Source organism: Cyprinus carpio, chromosome A11 (assembly GCF_018340385.1).
Source record: "Cyprinus carpio isolate SPL01 chromosome A11, ASM1834038v1, whole genome shotgun sequence".
NCBI classification, from domain to species: Eukaryota; Metazoa; Chordata; class Actinopteri; order Cypriniformes; family Cyprinidae; genus Cyprinus; species Cyprinus carpio.
In genome coordinates, this window is record NC_056582.1 from 16,876,865 (window position 1) to 16,898,416 (window position 21,552).

Below are 21,552 nucleotides of genomic sequence, written 5' to 3' on the forward strand. Positions count from 1 at the left end.
ATGCATTAAACACACACGCATCTGACTCTGTAGGGACTCTGGGTTCTGGCACTCTCCCCTCCCATTACATCGAGTGACATTTCTGAGGGCCGCCAACCTCGGAGCCTATGCATTTTAAATGAATGCCCTGCACGCCCGCAGTGCCTCTGTGCTCCCAACCGGCTAATACCAGACCCACCTCCACTCCTGCACCTCCTATTCCCTTTACATGCCTTACAGGAATCAGAGCCAACAAAGACACTGTATGTAAACGCACACACACACACACCTAATGTCATTCCAAATAGCGGCAGAACATTGTCCTGTCTTTTCAATATCTGGTTGGAAGATGAAATACAGGATGTGTCCCAAAAATCTAATGAGATGAGTCATGTCTGCTGAATACATTTGAGACAATCTTTTACACTGGAAAAGCATTTACAATGCTTAAACATGCTGTCTAGTTAGGTAGCTCACTAGATTTTGAAAGACAGCCATGGACGTCTGCTTGGCAGACAATAAAATGGCTTGCTTAGAAGGAGGAGCCAGAATCAGTAGTACTATATGGCAAAAGAAATAACATTTTAAACAAGTCATGAATGTGTGTTTACGGTCTGAACCGAATGTGATGAGATAAAATGACTATGAGATATATAATGGCAAAAAAAAAGAATAGAAAAAAGCAGGCCGCACACAAAAACAAACATACAGCTTGGGTGGTGTAGTCTGATTCATAAGGAAATGACTCTTAGGTGCTGATTCTTTTAATGAATTCTTCAAAAAGACACACAATGCATCCCAATTTGCCTACTTACACTGTACCATAAAACTATGTACTGTATTTATTGTAGTATATCAGAATAGTTGGGAAGCTACTTCATCATGATTTCATATTTAACGGACCACCCTGCCACTTGTGCATCCCGTCACCGTTTAAACTGCCCTGTCAATTATCTTATCACAGTTAACATCTTCCATATTCAATTTCATTTCATTTCCTGCTGTATTGGAGAGAAATTAAGTAGCATGTTAATTTGCCAGTCACAGGGGTTTCATGCCAGAGAACTCTACTCATGTGTACTCACAATGATTTATTTTAAAATTAATGACCAAACGTATCCTCACAAAAGTTCACAATGTTGTTGCAGATGAAATATAACATGGATAACATAAAAAATATATATTTTCATTAGGTTAGATATTGATTATTAATCACTTAAACCCCTTTATCTAATTGAATCCTCGTCCAATGCGCAATGAGTTGTGGGCAAATTTTCACCGGCAATAGCAAACTATCCAGGTACATTTGGAATACTCATTTCAACGTAATATGATTTGGGATACACTAATTCAAATTTTTAATACTATTTAGGATGGATAGCATACAAATCACAAGTTATCAGTCTAAGTAGGGCTGCACGATTTTGACAAAAAGCATAATTGATGATTTTAACCTTGAAACTATAATTATGCACAGTAGTAAAAATACGCACAGTATTATAATGTTACACTAAAACTAAGATTAAAACAATGGAAAACCCCTTAAGATAACCTGTAGGAAAAAAAAACAAAAAAACACATCTTAAGCATGAAGAATAACACAAGTGGACGATTAATTGAACGAATTCTCTGAAGTCAGAGTGCTTACAATCAATATGTGGTGCACATTCTTTACTGCAAATTGTCATTAAGTGTCAGTCTGAAAATAAAGCAAGTGCACTTGCTAGTCTACTTAACGTACTTAAGGTTTGTGAAACTTAACATTATCATTATTGGCTGATTGTTTATATGTGACCCTGGACCACAAAACCAATCTTAAGTGTCAATTTTTCAAAATTGAGATTTATTCATCATCTGAAAGCTGAATAAATAAGCTTTCCACTGATAGGACAATATTTGGCCGAGATACAACTATTTGAAAATCTGGAATCTGAGGGTGCAAAAAAAATCAAAATACTGAGAAAATCACCTTTGAAGTGATCCAAATGAATTCTTAACAATGCATATTACTAATCAAAAACTAAGTTTTGATATATTTACAGTAGGACATTTACAAAATATCTTCATGGAACATGATCTTTACTTAATATCCTAATGATTTTTGGCGTAAAAGAAAACTCGATAATTCTAAAAAAAAAAACCATCTACTTAAGACTGGTTTTGTGATCCAGGGTCACATATATATTCTAAAGTCAATAAAGAGCACAACATGAGAAAATGTGGTTAAAGATTCAGTTTTGCTAAAACAGCAGCAACCAAAAAAATGTATGAAAGTAAATAATGAAATAATGAAAGTAAATATTCAGTAAATATTAGAGCATCCTAATAATGTCCCATATCAAGATTAACTTTCAGTCTTATGAATCAAATGAATTAACTGGTAAAGAATGTCAAAATAAATAAAAAAAACAGAGAAACATTTGGACATAAAGGTTTTCCATTTATCCTTCTACACCCAAGAAGTACAAATCTGAAGCAGAGAGGACTTGGTTGGCAGAGAACATTTTGCTTGAACTTGTTCAAGTGAATATGCTACATAACGAGTTGACATTAAGGTGGAAGGAAAGGCAGGGTAAGTGCTTGCTCATGAGGTCGCCCTTCATTTTATGGTAAGAATAGCCTTTGCTGTTCAGCAATACACCGACGAAGGTGCACAAACTCACACACATGCATGCCAATGTTTGCGTATGCACACAAGTCTCCGAGTACACAATCAGATGTGTGAGCCTGCATACACACAAACACACAGACCGAGAAGGCGGCTGAGGAAGATACACAAAATTGATTCCAGCCACAGGTCTGTTTTAAAATGGCAAATCGCTGCTTTCTGAAATCCAATATGATGGATTTATCAATTTTGAATGAAATGCACGAGACCAACATAGCTCGAGCCAACCAATCTACACACACAGAAAAATAAGAGCGCATCCAGATGTAGCCTGGTCACTGTGCTTCTCATCTCAGGCCAAGAGCGGATCTCATCGCACATTGACACGTCCCTAAACGCACCCACACAAACTCACCCCAGGTCTTGATGTTTGTGTTGGCACGTCTGTTCGCAAACACATTCATTGGGTCTTTTCAGATGATCCCCTGTTGACTATGTGAAACTAATGAGCCAAAACTCAAAGCCGTGTCCTGATCCCCACAGTGCTGGAGAGGGAGGAGACCTATCCAAAAAGTGTGTGTTGTCCTCCCCCACCATGATTCGTAAAGGCCAGCTCAGAGACATTAATGAGTTAGAATGGCAAAAATGTCTATGAGGTCGAGAAGACTTTATAGACGATGCATGCATGTTAATCAGAATTGTAAATCGATGTCAAAGAGGAACAAAGACGTCACTGTAAAAACACATCTATGGGAAATAATATCCTCGTTATATCCACATTAATATCCTTATCTAATTAGGCTGACTTCCTACTGACTCGCCAGAGAGGTAAGGGTAAATGTGAGACTAATTATTGATTTGTTTGTTTATCATGGTAGCACGTGTTCCTTGCAAACAAACTCAATTAATGTGACATAATAAAGGACAGCCCTCGGGGTACATGACTACTGTACACAAACAAGCCTACATTTGCACACAGCGAAAAAAAAATTCCAGTAATATTAATTTTATTAGATAGATCAAAATAGTTATTTAAAAAATATATATTCTAATATTAGATCACTATTGACTGTCACTGCAAGGCATAAAAGCATTGTTCAAGCCTATAAATAACCAACAAATCACTTCACTCCAATATTTTGTTCAACATTTGCAATAAAATTCATCTGCCAGCATGTTGCACCATTAAGATCAAATTTATAGTTTTCGAGCTTGCAATCAAACACGACAAACAAAATGAGATCCAGCATGCATCAGTGATCTTTTAAAATTTAATGGTTGTTTTTCCATACTCTTCAATAATAGAGAGCTTGAATACAGCAAGGCACTGAATCAATTTGTGCACACTATATTTTTGTGCATATTTCCCGCATGTTCAAAATGAACAGCTTGGACACAAGCCTGAGCAGGTGTTTCCAAAACACTCTGACTAAATCTAGCTCTTACATCTGAAACCCAGCTTAACTGATATCTGGCACAGGAACGTGTCCTATTCCAACAGGGGCATCTAAAAGCCACACACACGTACAAACTCTCTCTCATCTCAAACTACAGCTGAGAAAGCAAAGCGCAGGGCCTCCAGAAACCCCCATACCCCTCTCATTCTCTCTCGTCTCTGGTATGAGAGGCATGTAGTAATTACCGAGGCTAACAGCTGACTAATGCTCTGTATGCATCTGCATCTATGAATGTGAGTGGTTACTGAATTCTTGGTCAATGTTTAAACCAAGCAGCCTAATCGTTCTCAGCACAAAAAAACACAGGCCTGTAGTTTAGTATCACAAAAAGTAAGGTGAACAACCCCAGAGGTACTGAATAAAGGTATGGACAAGATGACAACAACAACAACAACAAAAAAATCAGCTGTAGATACAAAAACGTATAATGGTAACCGAGAGTGTAGTTTCTGCCAAAATATCATAGTTTACTGCAGGTATTGTTGATATTTTAATATGGGATCCCCTTTAAACAGTGTAAGAAGTTTACAGAATCTTCAAATGCTCAAAAGTACACAATTTTCTTCATTTCACATTAAATAAAGCTGAAGTACAAAAACACTAAAACTAATACAGCAATATCCATATAACCAAAAAATGAAACAATTGAAACAACAAGCAAATAAAGCTTTTTCTTCCATGTAAATCTGAGGTTTTGTCCAAACTAGCTGCAAATGCGACAAGCAACAATAGAATGCAATGCACTGGACTGTAATACAATAAAATAATATAAAACACAATACATACTAATATATATATATATATATATATATATATATATATATATATATACAGTATATATACAGTATATATATATATATATATATACACACACACACAATTAAAATCCAATTATAAAAAAAATTCCCAAAGGCACTTACAAATACGCACTTTTTCCAGCTTTTAATGCAGTTTTCATGGAAACTAAGGTTACCACTTGTACTTGTAATTCCTGTAATTTCACATATTGAAACTGTCCTGGACATCGAAAGAAACAACTTGCTGGTGACGCTTTAAACCCTCGAAAAGAGAAGGCTGTGGGTTTTATCTCAAACCAGCAAAAAAAAATGTTTGAGGTCTGCTATTTTTCCTGCAGTTACTGCTGGCACAGCAAAACAGCACACAAATAGAATCACTATAAAATCAAAATGAAAGTCGCACTCCACTGGTTTCCTTTAGGCAAGAAGATGTCATTCATCAAACCAGATGGCTGGTGGATAGAACAGGTACATCCTTTACACTGACAGTGATATTCAATATTGTCAAACCTTATCAAACCCCAGACCCCATTTGATGTCGTCTCCTGCTTTGGCCTGGGTTTTATATCAAAAGCTTTTTCACTGACACAAATAATCTGGGTTTGCCTTGATCAGAGCGTGAAACCTCCATCGTGCATCTGGACACTACGGATGGTATACCAACTCAAACATTTGGCCACTCCGATGGGACTAGAGCACTTTTGTAATGAATTCATTTTAAACTTGTTCAAATATCTGATTTGCATGTATAGAGTAAACAATTACCCAATCCCAATGTAAACAAGGAAGAAACGTAGAATGAGTTTTCCAAAGGACTTTATTTACTAAGATCAAAGTTCTTGGTTTTTCCCCTCATTTAGTAAAGAAGCAAAAGGTTTAGCAAATGCTTTAATCCATTTACTAGGTAAAATCCCCCTAGAACAACCTGAGGTTAAATGCCTCACTCAAGGACACTCCACACAGGCCTCAGCTTTAGCCACTTCACCATACCAGCTCCTTTCCCAACCTTTTCTGTCCTACATACCCCACAGCCGCATCAGTAAGGCTCAATTCATGTCAACAACTATGGCATATCCTCCATTAGAGAAACTCTTAAAGTTGAATTTTTTGTTTAATGTTGGCACTTGACGTGGCCTAATGAGGTTGTTACAAGACATCAGATCAGAACAAAATCGGTTTCATCTGAAAGGAAAGAGATTTTCTTACCTGGCTCCAGTTTAATGACCTTGATGGCAGCCAGCTCACCTGTAGTGACATTACGGGCCTGAAAGAGAAAAACAACAGCACTTACTCAACAGATCCCTCAATGATAACTATTATTGATCTGAAATGCTTCAGATGTGATCAGAGCAATCAGCAGGCCCTGATTTTCCAGACAACTTTAGCATTTTCTGGAAAAATCTTTACAATGAATTTAAACATAGTAAAATGAGTACTGAACTCTTAATTGTAGTAAAAAACATCATGCAATTAGCCAAAAAATAAATGCAAATGTGCTGCACAGATTCCATGTGGGTCTGCTGATTGGGGAAGAATTAGCTTAAAGCCTTTTATTTACATTGATTTTCAATAGTTTCATTTTCAATATTGCCTACAATTAAACCATATGCTTAAATAGGGTAAACATACAATCGAATGGATGTTGCTACATTAGCACTGTCAATACAGACTGTGCATGCTTTTGCACTTTCTTGAGGTTTTTAAAAGACTGCTGATTAGCGCTCATAGAGCAGAATGCTAATGCTATCAGCCTGCCACTAATCTGAAGAGTCACATGGGCAGAGACACAGATATTTATAATTCAAGAGAAAGTTTCATCACCTCTAAAACCTAAATACAAACAACCACTGCTTTACTGATCAAGATGGAGGAAAATATGCCAGCTTTAATATCCACACCAATGGCCAGACTAATTTTGGCTACAAAACACTGTTGTTCAGTCCATCATGACATTATTCAATCACGACGTGGCAGCAGGAAAAACATTAGACAAAATCAGCCCAGATTCAATTACGATGTCATTGGCAAAATGTTCAAAGTATTTCTTTTTCCTTCTCCTAGCAACAGCGTGAGATCTGACAGCTAGGCGTTGGCAGCAGTGAAAACAGGGGGTGGGGGTAGACTGAGACGAGTATTAGACACTGACGGTGTCCCACAGGAACAATACACTGATCAACTGCACTTTGATAGAAAAAAAAAAAACATAATGAATCATAAAATGTCCAATTAAAGGGTCTAAACTCTTACTGACAGTTTGTTTGGGCTGCAGGGAGTAGAACTGTTTATCCACCGACAAATAAAAAAAAAAGTGGTTAAAATACTAAATGTGCAATCATATCAAAAAAAAAAAAAAAAACTATTTAGGAAAGGTCATCCAACGCTCCCCTAAAGATACTTACCCCTGAAGGTACATTTTATTATCTAAAAAAGGTACCGCTCCAGTGACAGCTTTTGTACCTTTTTTTCTGAGACCGAACAGACTAATCAATAACTGGGTCTAAATTTTCTCTCTTTTTTTTTTACTTTTGGTGTTTTCATTTTGCATTAATTTGTATTGTAAATGTGCTCAGAATTGCATGATGTAAACTCGCAATTCTGACTTTTTTCTCCACATTGTGAATTAAAAAGTCATAATTGATTTGCGAGGAAATAAACTCAGTTCAGACTTTTTTTCTCAGAATTGCCTGATATAAATTCACAGTTGCGAGTTCTAATGTCAGTATTGTGTTATATTGCACAAAAAACTCAACTGATTTGCAATTCTGAGAAATAGTCACAAGTCTGGCTTTGTTCTCAGAATTGCAAGTTTAAATCTCACAACTCTTGAGTTTTTTTCTCGCAATACAACCCTCTACATTGCGAGTAAATCACTTGCATATGTGACTAAATGATGTCTAACATTAGCCAATGGCTAATAAATTCTCAGTTTTTACTCCCAAGTGTGTGAGTTGGAGGCTAAGTATAAGTTTAGCACAGATATATGTTCACTCACCGAACACTTTGACTAAGCACCGTCAAGCGATCTGTGCTATCTTTCAGTTCATCTCAATGGATGTGCAATGCACCTGTATTTGACGTACCGTAAACTCTAGTGTGAAAGCGCACGACTCACCGTCACTGTGTTTCACACACACGCAGAGAGAGAGAGAGAGAGAGAGAGAGAGAGAGAGAGAGAGAGAGAGAGAGAGAGAGAGAGAGAGAGAGAGAATTGACACGCTACATGTAAACGATATTCTTTGCTGCATTTTCCTGTCAAAATAACGGCCTTCCTTAGGAATTCTTCAGCTTTTAAGAACTGCCGGGTTTTCCGGTAGTGGGTGGAGCTAATGTACAAACGGCAATCTCATTGGCTCATCTATTATCGTCCCTGCTTTGATTTCAGCAAATCAGTTCGAGCGAATGCACAAAACCTGATTAATATTCATGAATCCAGCAGCTCATTAATCCTTAGTGCATTTTTATAATTCTTATTAGTAGAATTCGTATCATTATTATCTTATCAGTATTTTTGTTTTTTTTCGTAACACCAGTTTTTTTTTCCAGAAACACTGAATGATCAAAAAAGCACCACCATCAGTCCAGTTAAAATGACTTATATCCATTCAAACATGTTAATCAAGTTTTAATTCTAAAGTTCCATCATTAAATAAAACTTGATTATCATATTATAATGCTTGACTGACTGATATATTATAATGCTTGACTGACTGATGTTAAGAGTGTACTTTCAGATATTTAAAAAACTGTGCCATTTTACAAACATTATATATATAGTCAATGTGGCAAGTAAACTAAAAAAATTGTATTGCCAATGGTGATTCAATTACCAAGGTGTCCGTAGAGGGTTGCAATATCACGCAATACTGAATTTATAACTCGCAACTGCGATATAAACTCGCAATTCTGACTTCATAACATTTTAGCAATTTAGTATGAACCCAAACACAGCCTAATTATGCATGGCTTTCTTAAAGACGGATTAGTCAACTAATCATTCTGAAAACTCTACTGAGAACTAGTTGATTTTGAAAACATGTTCTGATCAACATAATTTCATATAACATGATTCCATTGCCTTTAATTAAATGGATCTATTTTGGTCTAAACCAGACAATTGCAGTCAACAAACGGAAAGGGTGAAGAACTCTAATGCATGATTAATAATCAGTATCTTTCAAAGAAATTTTGCTTTCGAAAACAACTCAGAAAAACATCAGCAGCTAAATGATATGATCTGAAAAGGATGCTCCAAAACACAGAGACATCTTGGGTAACTAATGCAAAGATGTCAGGAGCAATACAGCTTCGCCAGGATTGTGTGAGAATTCACTCTGAGGTGCATGTCAAAAATGTTAAAACACAACTGAAAGCTCCCCTCCAGAAGGCTGATGATTCTCCGCCATATCTTCAAATTCCTGTTGCGAACTGCTTTGAAGGAAGCCCATATGCTGAATCCTTTCAGCTCAAAGATATGAGGCACTGAAAGTTAACCTAGATTATAAACAAATAGAGCGGTCGGTATGTCACATTGACATGTACGAGATGCATGAAGTGTTGGGTCATATCAGCACATTACATCATATCCATGCTTTGAAACATCAGTACAAAACACAGCTAAATATATAATTAAAGAATGTTATCCAGAAACAAAGAAAGACAAAATTAAACTTTTGAATAAAATGCACATCTCCTTGCAGTTACAATAGACGGACACTTAGATTGCACCATAAAAAACTATCATAAGCTAATAAAGAGTCTATATGATTCATGCACTATATTGCAACTCTTCTAAAGCCATGTGATAGCTTTGTGTGATGACAAAAAAATTACATAGCATTCAGTTTTGGTTTAAATTTTCCTATAACTCACAAGATATTTAAATGTTTTAATTAGAACAAATCATGATTATTAAGCAAAAAATGTGGTGAAAAGCTAAGTATAATTCCTTTTCAGGATAATCAGCTTTATTTCTCAGCGGTGAGGGGATGCAGATTAGTGTTGATCACTAACTTCATCAAGCATCCAGGCCCAGTGGTCAATACCTCGCCTTGCAATCAGGCAAATCATATTGTCTGTTGTGGTTTAAAATGATGTGGTAATGATCCTTTATAATGAGCCCACCACCAGCTGAAGCAAGGTGAAAGCCAATGATTGTGGGAACCAACCAACCAACAACAGCATGACCGGATCTGATGACTGTGAAAGTGTAGGATAAAAAAAGTACATAAAATTGTGACTCATCCTGACCGCTTTGACATTTTACACTTTTTTTGCTTTCAGAAAAGTTTAGGATTGTGATAATGGGCTGATGCACAACATAGTTAAAGGAATATTCAGGGTTCAGCACAAGTTAAGCTCAATCAACAATACGTGCCAAAATACTAATTACCACGAAAATTAATTTCGACTCAACACTGCTTTTCTTTATATCAAGCAAACATTTGGAAGACACCTATAATTCAGAACATTGATACTCGTGGTTTATTTATTTATATTTTTATTTTTTTAAGTCTCTGGGTTTACTGTGCTTTTTGAAGGACAGCACAATTTATTTGACTAAACATTTTATGGTCAAACATCAACAATATATACATTTAGTAACACTACCACAACCTCCCTCTCTAAAAAGCTCCACATAACTAATCCTGTCTGCGCGAACAGGGTGCACAGAGGTATGCAAATACATACGTTGACAGGCAGGTAGGAAAGCGAATTAAAACGTTCGGACCGAGTGTTTTGATTGGACGAACATTTATTGGTCCTACGCCTTCCACAGAATATATAAATACAGATAAATACATGTAGACCACTTAACTTAATAATTGCTATCAGGATGTAGAGAGACTTTCAACCAGCATAACAAAAAATGTTTCTGAAGACAATCACATATTGCACCTTTAATCTTTCAGCCCTATTTGTTGTCATGACAACGTAACGCCTAAAAACCTGAAACCACTGTGAAAATGAAAAGATCAACTTTTCAGCTCAAATATTGCATGCTTTAACAGTAGAACTAATGCAACTAATGTATTTATAAAACTATGAGCTTCACATTTTTGCCTTTAAACAGTCTCCAGTCACTTCCATTGTATGTGCCTCACAGTAACCATTATTTTAATTTTAATGTAATCAACACTACCCTTGGACTGAGCCTGGTTTAGCCCATGTTTTTTTCTCCATTTCTATCACCTGATGGAGTTTAGCACTGTCGTCTTTAGTTTGCTTGGGATTTAAAAGATATTCAGCTTATTGCTGAATTTAACTTCATAATGAATGAACTGTGCAACTGTTATTGAACTGAACTAAATCAAACTCTGAACTGTCTGGGGCTGAATAATAACACTGTTATCTTGTTAATGAATTTTTGGGTTAACTATCACTCCAAACCCCAGCCTCCCTGAGCATAACCCTTTGAGTTCTACATGCACACTCTCCCATGCCCTTTTTTTCCCAGCAGTACTGAGGCGCAGAGCAATAGCCCAGCGCTCCACCTGCACAGGTGCAGCACACAGTGGGGCTACGAGCTGCTGCCATGTCAGGTAATTACAGAGAGGTGGATAAATCACTGCAAGCTTGGCCCCCCACCAACCGAATCTAGGCCAAACATTTTCTGCACTGCCTGGCAAATTTGATGCCTTGTATTAACAATTTACTGTGCCAATGCGGCACTGACCTCCGATAAACAATCCGTTTTCCTCTCTAATGTTTTTCCTGTGCTGGTGTTATCAAACATTTAATCGGATTCATTATTCATGCTGTATTGCAGTTAAACGCAGAGTACATAATGCATCAAGAATTCTAGTGCGCACCGACAGGAGCGTGCCTGGGCTTGCTAAAACATGATTATGAAACTACAGTACAACTGAGACGACCGCCTCCTCTGTGTCTCCCATCAACAATATAGTTTTCACATATGAATCATTACCACAACATAGTCTATTAGCTGTCTAATAAGTCTAGCTGAAATTATGCTACCAACATAATTAAGTAAATCACATTCTTGTCCAAACAAAGGTAGAGTATCAGTCCCTCATGCTCACTATCGGAGAATTCAATTTCTCTCCACGGACGCATTTGTAGGACAGTAGACCGCTCTATCATGCAGATCTGTATTTCTGCTTACTCATTGAAAGGATGCAGCGAGGTTGAACTATGGTTCCAGAATATAGAGAAATCTCAAGGTCACTCAAAAGTAGGCTATAGATGGCAAGGACGTTCTATTAAAAGAGACCATGCAATCCAGTCTGTTGTGAATTTATAAAAGGTGTGAAGGCATAAAACACATGAGAGTAAGCAAAGGTGTTGACAGCTAGTTCCTGCAAAAAGTGAGGAAAGAAAGCATGTGTGATGGCTGGAGTATGTTGTGAGACTCCTGCGAGGTGTTTCAAGGCTTCCTCAGGGAGAGGGTTTGAGGTCTGTGACTTTCTCTGACTTATATTTCCTGGTTGCCCATCTATCCATGACATCCCTCTGAACACACAGTCACAAATACAAGAGAGAAAGGGTATGGAAATGCTTCATATACAACCAAAGAAGCTACTTGAGGAAAAGGAACTGACCAAAGCAAAGCACTTCCAAAATCTGTAAATGTATATTTCATATTTGATATATGAATATTTGGTCACACTTTAGTTTGGGGGACCATTTCGCACTATAAACTAACTATTAACTATGACTTTTACCTCAATTTACTTCAAGTTAGTTTTTAAGTTTAGATATGGGATTAAGGTGTAACTTCCATTGCTGTAAACAATCATTAAAAGGCTCGTTCTATGATTGCAATAATATGTTTGTTTTTTAAACTGGGTTCAATTAGATGACATTATTCTACTCACCCTTCAACCATCGAACATTAAAATGACATTTAAAAGTGTAAAAGCATAAACAAGGTACTTTCAACAGACCACGAATAATCCCAAAAGCACGATTCATTCCAGAGCAATAATAGACGGATGAAATATCACTGTAGTATATCTGTATTATGAAACATGCGTTGCCTTAATCAAACACGTTCATTAATTTCAGCATCGCGTGATACTATTTCAAAGTGATTTCCGTCATTTTGACAGATAATAAATTGTATTTACCAGTGAAAACTTACAAACCTGGAAAGAGACGCAAGGATTTGAGGAGAAAAACAAGAGATTCTCTGTCACACATCGACAGCTCATTCAGTCAAACAGACGAATAAGCTTTATTTTTAGGTCAACATTTATTTTTTTATTAATTCTATTTAAAAAAAAAGGACTCAACATGTCCGAAAGAGAGAATAAATCTACAGTATCAGCAAGGTAAATAAAAGAATTGTTCGATTTAGGTATACTGATATCCTACATGGTTCAATTCATTTCCATGCGATAAATCAATATTAGATCTGATTGTTCCAGTTAATTCTAGATATATCTTATTTATCTGAGTATATTTAAATAGTCAGGACTATTGAAAGTCAGGGATTGTGTGCATGTCCCTAAACTGGCCGATACCAATCTCTGAAGCATGATGATAGTATTACAGGATGGAGCAGTGCCCAGCTGTTGAAACAGGTGAATAATTAATGATCATTTTTTCCCGACAAAGTCAATTCAGAAATGCCCTCACATCAGCTGCACAGTGGGTCTACGCACATAGGGCACACATATCACAGAAGCTCTATCGTCTTGAATTACATCCTGTCAGAATGTTTTCACAAATGCACAATGCAGGCCACTTGGAGAGCCATCTTCCTGTGTAAAATGTGTGACTGAAGGTGTCTATTGCAATCAGGACTGACAGCATTACTGGTTTTTGTCCAAACTTCCTGGATGTGAAGGAGGAAAGAGATTAACCGAATAAAAAAAGAACTGCGACTTTAATCTACAAAAAAAAGACTCCAGTCATCAACCCAAGGCCTGGGAGGGAAGTTTCTTGAATGAAGACAAGAAATCTTCAAAGGAAAACTGCAAGCTAATGTGACTTGACTTCATTAAATGATGTACATGCAACAATGTTAAGAGTTGTTCATTCTTCAAAACGTAGGTGAAATCAAACCTCTCGAGCTAGAAATAAACAGATTTTGTTCTGCTGACAAGAACTAACATCTCCCTTTTTGTACTAGCCAATGCATTTTAGTGTCTGGACTGAAATCAACCTGCATTCACAACTACTGTTTAGCCTGACCTAGCCGAGCAAACTCATGCAGTGAGAAGCCAAACTTCCGACGAGAGGAAGAAATCTGTGTCTCTTAATGAGGCCAGGAAAAACACATTAGAAGTCACAAACACGCAGTGTCGTGCGAGAGATTTGCTTACACAATCGTCTTTCCACAGCAACCTTCTGAAAGAGAAGCAGTCGATTCTGCCTCAGCTCAATCACAATACATTACACCTCACGCCACAGTTAAGACTTGCATTCATTCTTTTACCAATGAGGTTCTCACTCTTGCTTTCGTCCTCACGCATACACATCTTTCCGTCGCTCACTGGCGATTCCTCAGACCGTAGACATAAAAATGGAATCAATACAAACCACTCGAATGCAGGCAGGCCACAGAACTATTAAAATAGCCCCACCAAGGCTTGACACAAATCCAATATAAAGTGATCACACTAGGTAATTAGTCATATCCTTACCCATGATGCAGCAGGCTTTTGTGTTCAGTACTTTCTTTGCTCAATCAGTACTTTACATCTCTGTATGCTTTCAGTTCCTCTAAAATCACTTCAAACTTTTAAGAAAATCAAGCAGACCCAGTAGACAAACAAACCTGGAGAAACACCTGTTGAAAACAGTGTGGTATTTTACTCTAAATCTACTGTACTGGTCTACTTTGAATGAAATAAGTTTGAGTAAAAAGGGATATTTCACCCCCAAAAAATTTTCATTTATTCATCATTTATTCACCCTCATGTCACTGGAAACCTGTATGACTTTATTTCTTCTCGAAACACAAAAGGATAATGAAAATGTGTCTGTTTTTATTTTTTTGTCCATACAGTGACGGTCAGTGGGGTCCAATGTTGCTTTGCAGCCCACTGACTTTCATTGTATGGAGAAAAAGAGTTAAAAATATTCTTCAAAAAACATTTTGTGTGTGCACGTGTGTGTTCCACGGAAGAATGGAAATCTATAGAAGAAATAAAGTTGCACATATTTGGAATGAATGGGTGAATAAATGATAGAATTTCCATTTTTTGGTGAATTATCCCTTTAAAGTTGAGCAACTAAAATGACTGATAACGCCTGGCAAACACCATTGAAAACAAGTCTGTTGTTTTCATTGGAAGATCAAGTTACTTATATCATTTTGATTATGCATTATGAGTTTCAAAAACAAAAAAGAGAGAGAGAGAGAAACATGATGAATTGTTCACAATAAGATCAATCATTTAGATTGTTCATGAGGAGAATTTCCAGACTTTATCAGAAGCCTTAAACATTATTATATGGTAAATTATCATCTTTTATCCCCATCATTATCTTATAAAAGTTGACATTTATTTATATATATGCACTCCTATGAAACTCAATGCACCAATGAAACAGCCAATCAATTAAGAGTTCATTCAAATCACTTGCAAACACCCTAAAAAATGGCCACACAAATTCTGATCACAACTTCCTAGACATGAAGTACTGCATGATTGACTCAATAAAAAAAACATTAATTACAGTAGACTACCACAGACACTGAAGAGCCCACATACCCACCAATATTCAGAATAGCGGTCAATAAATGTGGGTTTCTCAATGACCGTCTCCTGCGATCTACAATATTTGGTTACCTTCTAGATTACAGTTGCTTACCAAAGAAAAACACCCAATGACTGTGAAGCTAAACTGCACCCAATACTGTTAAACCAGACAGTAGCCAACATATTCCGTTATCTGTTATCTATAATCTTTCCAATCAGCATAAACAGAATTTACTTATCTTTTACAAAATCCTACAACACGCTCTGTCAGATGAAACACTGTTACTCTTCTAACAAATTAAATATGAGTCGACACGCTGTGCTTGAAAATGCAGACTAAATACAATTCATTAGGTCTTAAAGCATAAAAAGTTGGCCATGTGCAACCGTTGACTGACAGGGGACAGAAAGTCTTGCAGGGTGACACTGACCTACTGCTTAAGCCACACTCGGATAAAGCCGCAGATAATCCAGCACATTTCACACCACTTGTAACATCTTTCAAGTTAAACGCTCTGGACAGCAGCATCACCGACCAACTGGCCAGCTGTCACCAAACTGATCTTTCTGCAGTGCTTGGGTTAGTTTCAGTGACAACCACAGACTTAAGCAGTGATATCACAAGGCCTTCCTCAAACATTTGTCATGTCTTGCACAATTTTGCAACAACTCATGGGAGTGCCACTGAAACAAAACCACACAATAATGTTATTCAGTCATACTCATTCTGAACTGCTGGGAATAAACTGAATGAGTTGACATGAAGTCATGTAAAATGTGTAAATATATATTGCAATGAAAGGCTGTAGAGTGCAAATGAGTGTGTCTTAACCGCATAATGTTTACAGAGTTTGACAGATCAGTGTTTTGATGCTACTGCCGTGTTTTTTAAATGGAACATTCATACAAAATTTGTCATCATTTGAGGAAGATTGAAAGCCTCAGTCACCATTCGTTTTCATAGTTTTCATTTTCGAAAGAACTGCTTAATGTATCCTTTTCTGTTTTAAATAATAAAGAGGTTTTAGAACAAAAAGACGGTCAGTAAATGCTGAATGAACATTCACTGTTGGATTAACAGTCTGTTTAAGAGGGGCAAAAGTTCAAATGATTTGGGCTAAAGGTGCACTCGCATAATGTCTGCCAAGATACTACTTTAAAAATAATGTTAAAAAGTAGGCCTATGTTCTATATGTAGTACAAAGTTGCGTCACTTCACTGAAATTCTCATAGGACAAAACCAGAGTACTTTCCGCCTAATGTTTTATGAATGTTTCATGAATATAATGAACTCAGACATACATATACATATTTCTGATGCAGCCTATTTTTTTTTTTATTACTATTTTATTTGTCTTGATTGTAGCAGTAAATTAGGTGCTTTATACTGACACCCATTGGCCTGGATTAATTTTGTTCACTAACTGCATAGTAATTCTATAAACTAAATGTTTAGCTTTTGTTTGTTCCTTTTCATCTATGTTTTTCTCTGTTTCATACTAGACACATATAGGAACATTCTTGGATGATTTTGTGTGTGTGTGTGTGTGCAGTGTTGACACATCAAACTGCATTGGTATTTTGGCCTGTTTCTCTGTAGATTTATTTTCCACTCAGCATTTCCTAAAGTACTATATAAAGTAAATACATTATTGTTGTTTTTAATTTGTAGTAGTAACTCCAAAATAATGCTTGACAGGTCCGGTCATGTGATGTCAACATGGCAGTTCCCATAAGGGACCCACTCCATCAAGAATAATACAGCTTTTACAAGAAGACTGATTGGTCTGTAGTCTTCATATTATATGAATGAACATTATTTTAATTATATTTCTTCATAGTGCCATTCAATTCGTTGACTGTTAAAAAATAAAAAAATAAATAAGAATTAAAAATTCGCAAAATACATTACTGAGCGCACCTTTAAGTGACCAGTGTCCCAATCCAGTTCAGAGACGAAACGTACAATCTTTATACCTGCAGATCTAGAACATTTAAACTCCCATATGCCTCACTCCGGTTTTATTATAAAGATGGGGCCCAGTAAAAATGGACTGCACTGTCCAAAATATGGGCCTTGTTTGTAGAAAACACATTTTTACCTTGTAAACATCCCCGTAGGTCCCGCTGCCTATCCTCTGGATAAGCTCGAAATCCTCTTGCGGATTTCGCCTGGATAGATCGAAACTAGAGTTCATCATGGGGAGTCCGGCCTCTGACTATCTGTGATAGATTTGCTAGGGGCCCTGACACGGACGAAAGGAGAAAACCCGAAAAAAAGAAACATACGGCGTCAGAAGGGAATCTCAGTCTCAGTACTTGACTAACTTTAACATGGCTTCCCGTGAGCTCCAGTGCGCGTGCGCATGCGCTTCGCTCGTGGAGTGGAGAATGTCTGGAATGGGAGGATGATGAAGAGAGGAGGAGGAGGATGGGTTGGGTCAGATGACCAGAGGCGCACCAGCAACTAACCTGCTTCTGATTAATATTTTACACAGATTGTGTCTGAAATACTCTTACAGTCTATTAGAATAGCATTTTCCTTCATTCATTGTCTTGTTTTGTAGTTTGAATATGGTGAGTGACACTGGTTTGATACTTTGTCTTGATTTGATTTATCAGTTTTAGTATTAGACCTACAGTGCAGAGTGAACTTTTAATTAAAAATATACTCTATTGATTGACTATATGAATTTATAATTTGTAGCTTATTTCAAATAATTTATAACAATGTTTTAGCTTGACTTCATTTAACATATCACATTAAAAGCAGAAGTTTAACTAACCTTTCTTGTAAGAAGTTCAGCTCATGACTTCACAGAAAAGTGAAAGCTCTGTAAAAGTGAGATCTACCGTAGGCCACCAAAAACAGAAACCAGGAATTCAGCAAAGAATAAATTAGAATTTTTTTTTTTTTTTTAGAATTGATTTATTTGAAACATGCTCAATAGTGCAAAAGCACAAGGCAATTGATTATGATGACCTTAAAAACATTCACTTCCTATTTCCAGTGTGATTTCCAGTGTGATTATGTACAGAAATGTTCCTTTACTGTTGGATCACTAGTTTTATTTTCTTTTTTTTATTGTTATTTTCTGGTTTGTATGTAATGATAACAGTGATGGGTCGTGATTTTCTACATAATTTTTCTTCATTTTAGGAGTTACACAAGGCAGTTTGAGGTCTGTTTTCTCACATATATCTCTCCAAATATGTGACAAATCACAGACAGTTGACAAAGTAACAGTTGTCAGGATTCTCCATGCGGTTGTGACTTACAAAACAGTCTCATACTTCTTCCTCCATCTTCTTCTCTTGCAGCTCAGACAGGATTGTGATTCAGCGCTATTTATTTCCGAATCGCAGAGGAGTGTGTGCCAATAGTGAGCTTCTGAACACATTTGTACTTACACCATGTGGTTGTTATGAAGGTTTTATGAGCCAGGACTATTCAGTCTAATTTATTTCTCAAATGCCAGGCACACATCCAGGATGCAATTTATTGACTGATCATTAAAGCATGCACTGGCACAGATCAAGGTCTCAGCATGACGGCAGTTATCAAACAACCAACGCACATACGGCTGGCCTGTACAGCTTAGAGAAGTATTATTTCCTGGCTGTTCTAGATGTGTTTTCCAGTCTATTGTTCAGGTTTTTATGCAATGACCATTCATTTTGAGAACCTCTCTATATTTTATACACCATTTTTCTACTCAACTAGTTATCAGTTTCTTAATATTTCTTTAAAAATTGGTTTCACATATTTTGATCTTGTTATGAAAAATCGCATTTGTTCAGGTCTTAAGGATTAACCATATAAAAACCTTTTAAAATTTACACAGATATAAAATAATAATAATAATAAAAAATTTACCTTGAAAAATAAACAAAATAAAAACTTAATTAAAATAGTAAAGCTGAATACTCCCGAGTAAGGGAAATATTTTTCATTACATTTTCAAAAGTAAAAAGTAAATAAACTTTTTGTATAAAGGGTAGAAATTGTTTTTTTAAAAGTATACTGTCAAACCGAATAAGTTAATATAAATCAATAATAGTTTAAACTGATTACACCGAAAATTTGGAGTGACATTAACTCAATTTTATGAGTTAGTAACTGTTACTAGGTAATTTTAACTGATGATACTAACTTAATCTTACAAGTTACTGTAACTTTATTGATCAAATCATTTTACAAGGAGTTTTTGTGTTCACAGAACCAATTAAATGAAATATAACAAACATTTTTCGTTACATTACAATTTAGTTTACCTTCATAAAAACATAATAGTTTTAATTTCTCAGAAACAAATTGCTGACCTTACTTATTTTTGTAAGTTTTAAAATTTACTTTATTAAGTACTTAATTGCTAACTATACACATTCTGAAAAAAAAAAAAAAAAAAAAAAAAAAAACAGGTTAAAAGACAATTTAAATGCAAGTTAAATTGTTACTCTTTTATTAAGTAACCACAAATCATTAACAAAATATCAACAATTTATACATATATGTACGCTTACGTCATGCGTGACCTTTCCAATGTGATTATGCATTGAATTCGAGTGAAGTCGAGCTAGTGCACGACTAGCATTTGTGTTTGTAAAGCATATACATTTTTATTTTTAGAAAATGAAAGATGGTTTCGATATAGATAACACCCTTATTCCATGTCTGGTACCGTGTAGAGCCCATTGAAGAACTGTTGAAGTCCATTATATGGACAAAAATCCTGTGATGTTTTCCTCAAAAACCTTGTTTTCTTTTCAACTGAAGAAAGAAAGACATGAAGATCTTGGATGACATGGGGGTGAGTAAATTATCAAGAATTTTTTATTTGAAAGTGAACTACTTTTTTTTAGCTAAAAATCATCTATAATATTCTACTGAAGGCCTTCATCTTGCATTGCCAGAGAGAGAGTAAATTAACGGCAAATGTTAATTTCTGGGCAAACTATTACACATATTTTTAAGTGTACTAAGAAAAATAGTTTTTACCTGTGACTTCATTTTAAAGCAGGCCAGCATTCTAGGATCTCACTAATAGGTAGGTTCTAGTATCTCTATACAATGAATGTGTATTAAAATCAATAACTGGACATCAACATACCAAACTGAACTTCCAGCTGCTTCACTTTTAGCCTGAAAAGAAAGAGATTGAGAATTTAGCCAGGTAACACAAATCAGGCTATTTAACTTAATAGGCATTATGTGAAATACGGTGCTTATTCTGATCCCATAATACAAACCTTAAATTTTTAAATATTTATTTATACTGTACAACTTGCATTATGAAATGTTACATTTTAAGCAAGAACACAGAAATGTCTCGCTAGGCCTATATAAGGCAAGCTTTACTAAGGCTTGAGCAAACTATTTGAATACATTTTATAAATACCCGTCCTTACAAAAATGTACAACACGTGGAAAAAAGTGAATCAAATTATTGTGAAACCTCTATGAAAACCATTACTTTATGCAATTAAATGAGTCACAACCTGCCATTTCGAGGTCATTAAAATTTGTTACCCAAAAACTTTTTAATGTGTGCACAATGAATAAAGACAGAGTTTGATATAACATTATATATGTGTATGTGTATATATATATATATATATATATATATATATATATATATATATATATATATATATGTATATATATATATATATATATATATATAAAACTACAGTTGCTTGTTGTTGTTTTTTGAGTAATTACAACCAAAGTCCCTTTATTCTATAGTCTTTGTTACAACCTATTTCCTTTATCAAATTTATTCACTGTTTGGTCTTACAGAGTCTGAAACCAACATGGACACAAATGCTGGTTTTCTACTTGGCATAAATACCCTTATGTTTGTTACTAAAACATACTAAGTATTTCTTCAGAAGATTTTAGAGTATGAGTTGTTTCCCCCTTTACATAATGTTCTTCTGCTGCATTGATGTTTGGCTGGTCAAACTGTAGTCATCATCATCATCATCATCATCATCATCACCATCATAACAGTTCAGTCGCGCACTCGCAGGAAACCGCC

General features: G+C 35.9%; 1 protein-coding gene across 4 annotated transcripts in view; it reads right to left on the reverse strand.

Annotated features, from left to right (window-relative positions):
- LOC109104576 (mitogen-activated protein kinase kinase kinase kinase 3-like) overlaps positions 1-17,892 on the reverse strand; it is a 51,589-nt gene extending 33,697 nt beyond the window's left edge. For 3 of the 4 annotated variants that reach the window (XM_042766561.1, XM_042766559.1, XM_042766558.1), the window contains exons 1-2: positions 17,614-17,891; positions 6,048-6,105 (exon numbers count right to left, since the gene is read on the reverse strand). In XM_042766561.1, coding sequence (XP_042622495.1) covers positions 6,048-6,105; positions 17,614-17,712 — 157 coding nt within the window. In that variant the 5' untranslated portion in view covers positions 17,713-17,891. Of the gene's footprint in view, positions 1-6,047; positions 6,106-17,613 lie in introns of all 4 variants that reach the window. The other variant, XM_042766560.1, reaches the window with a different exon arrangement.
- Between the last annotated feature and the right edge of the window lie 3,660 nt (positions 17,893-21,552).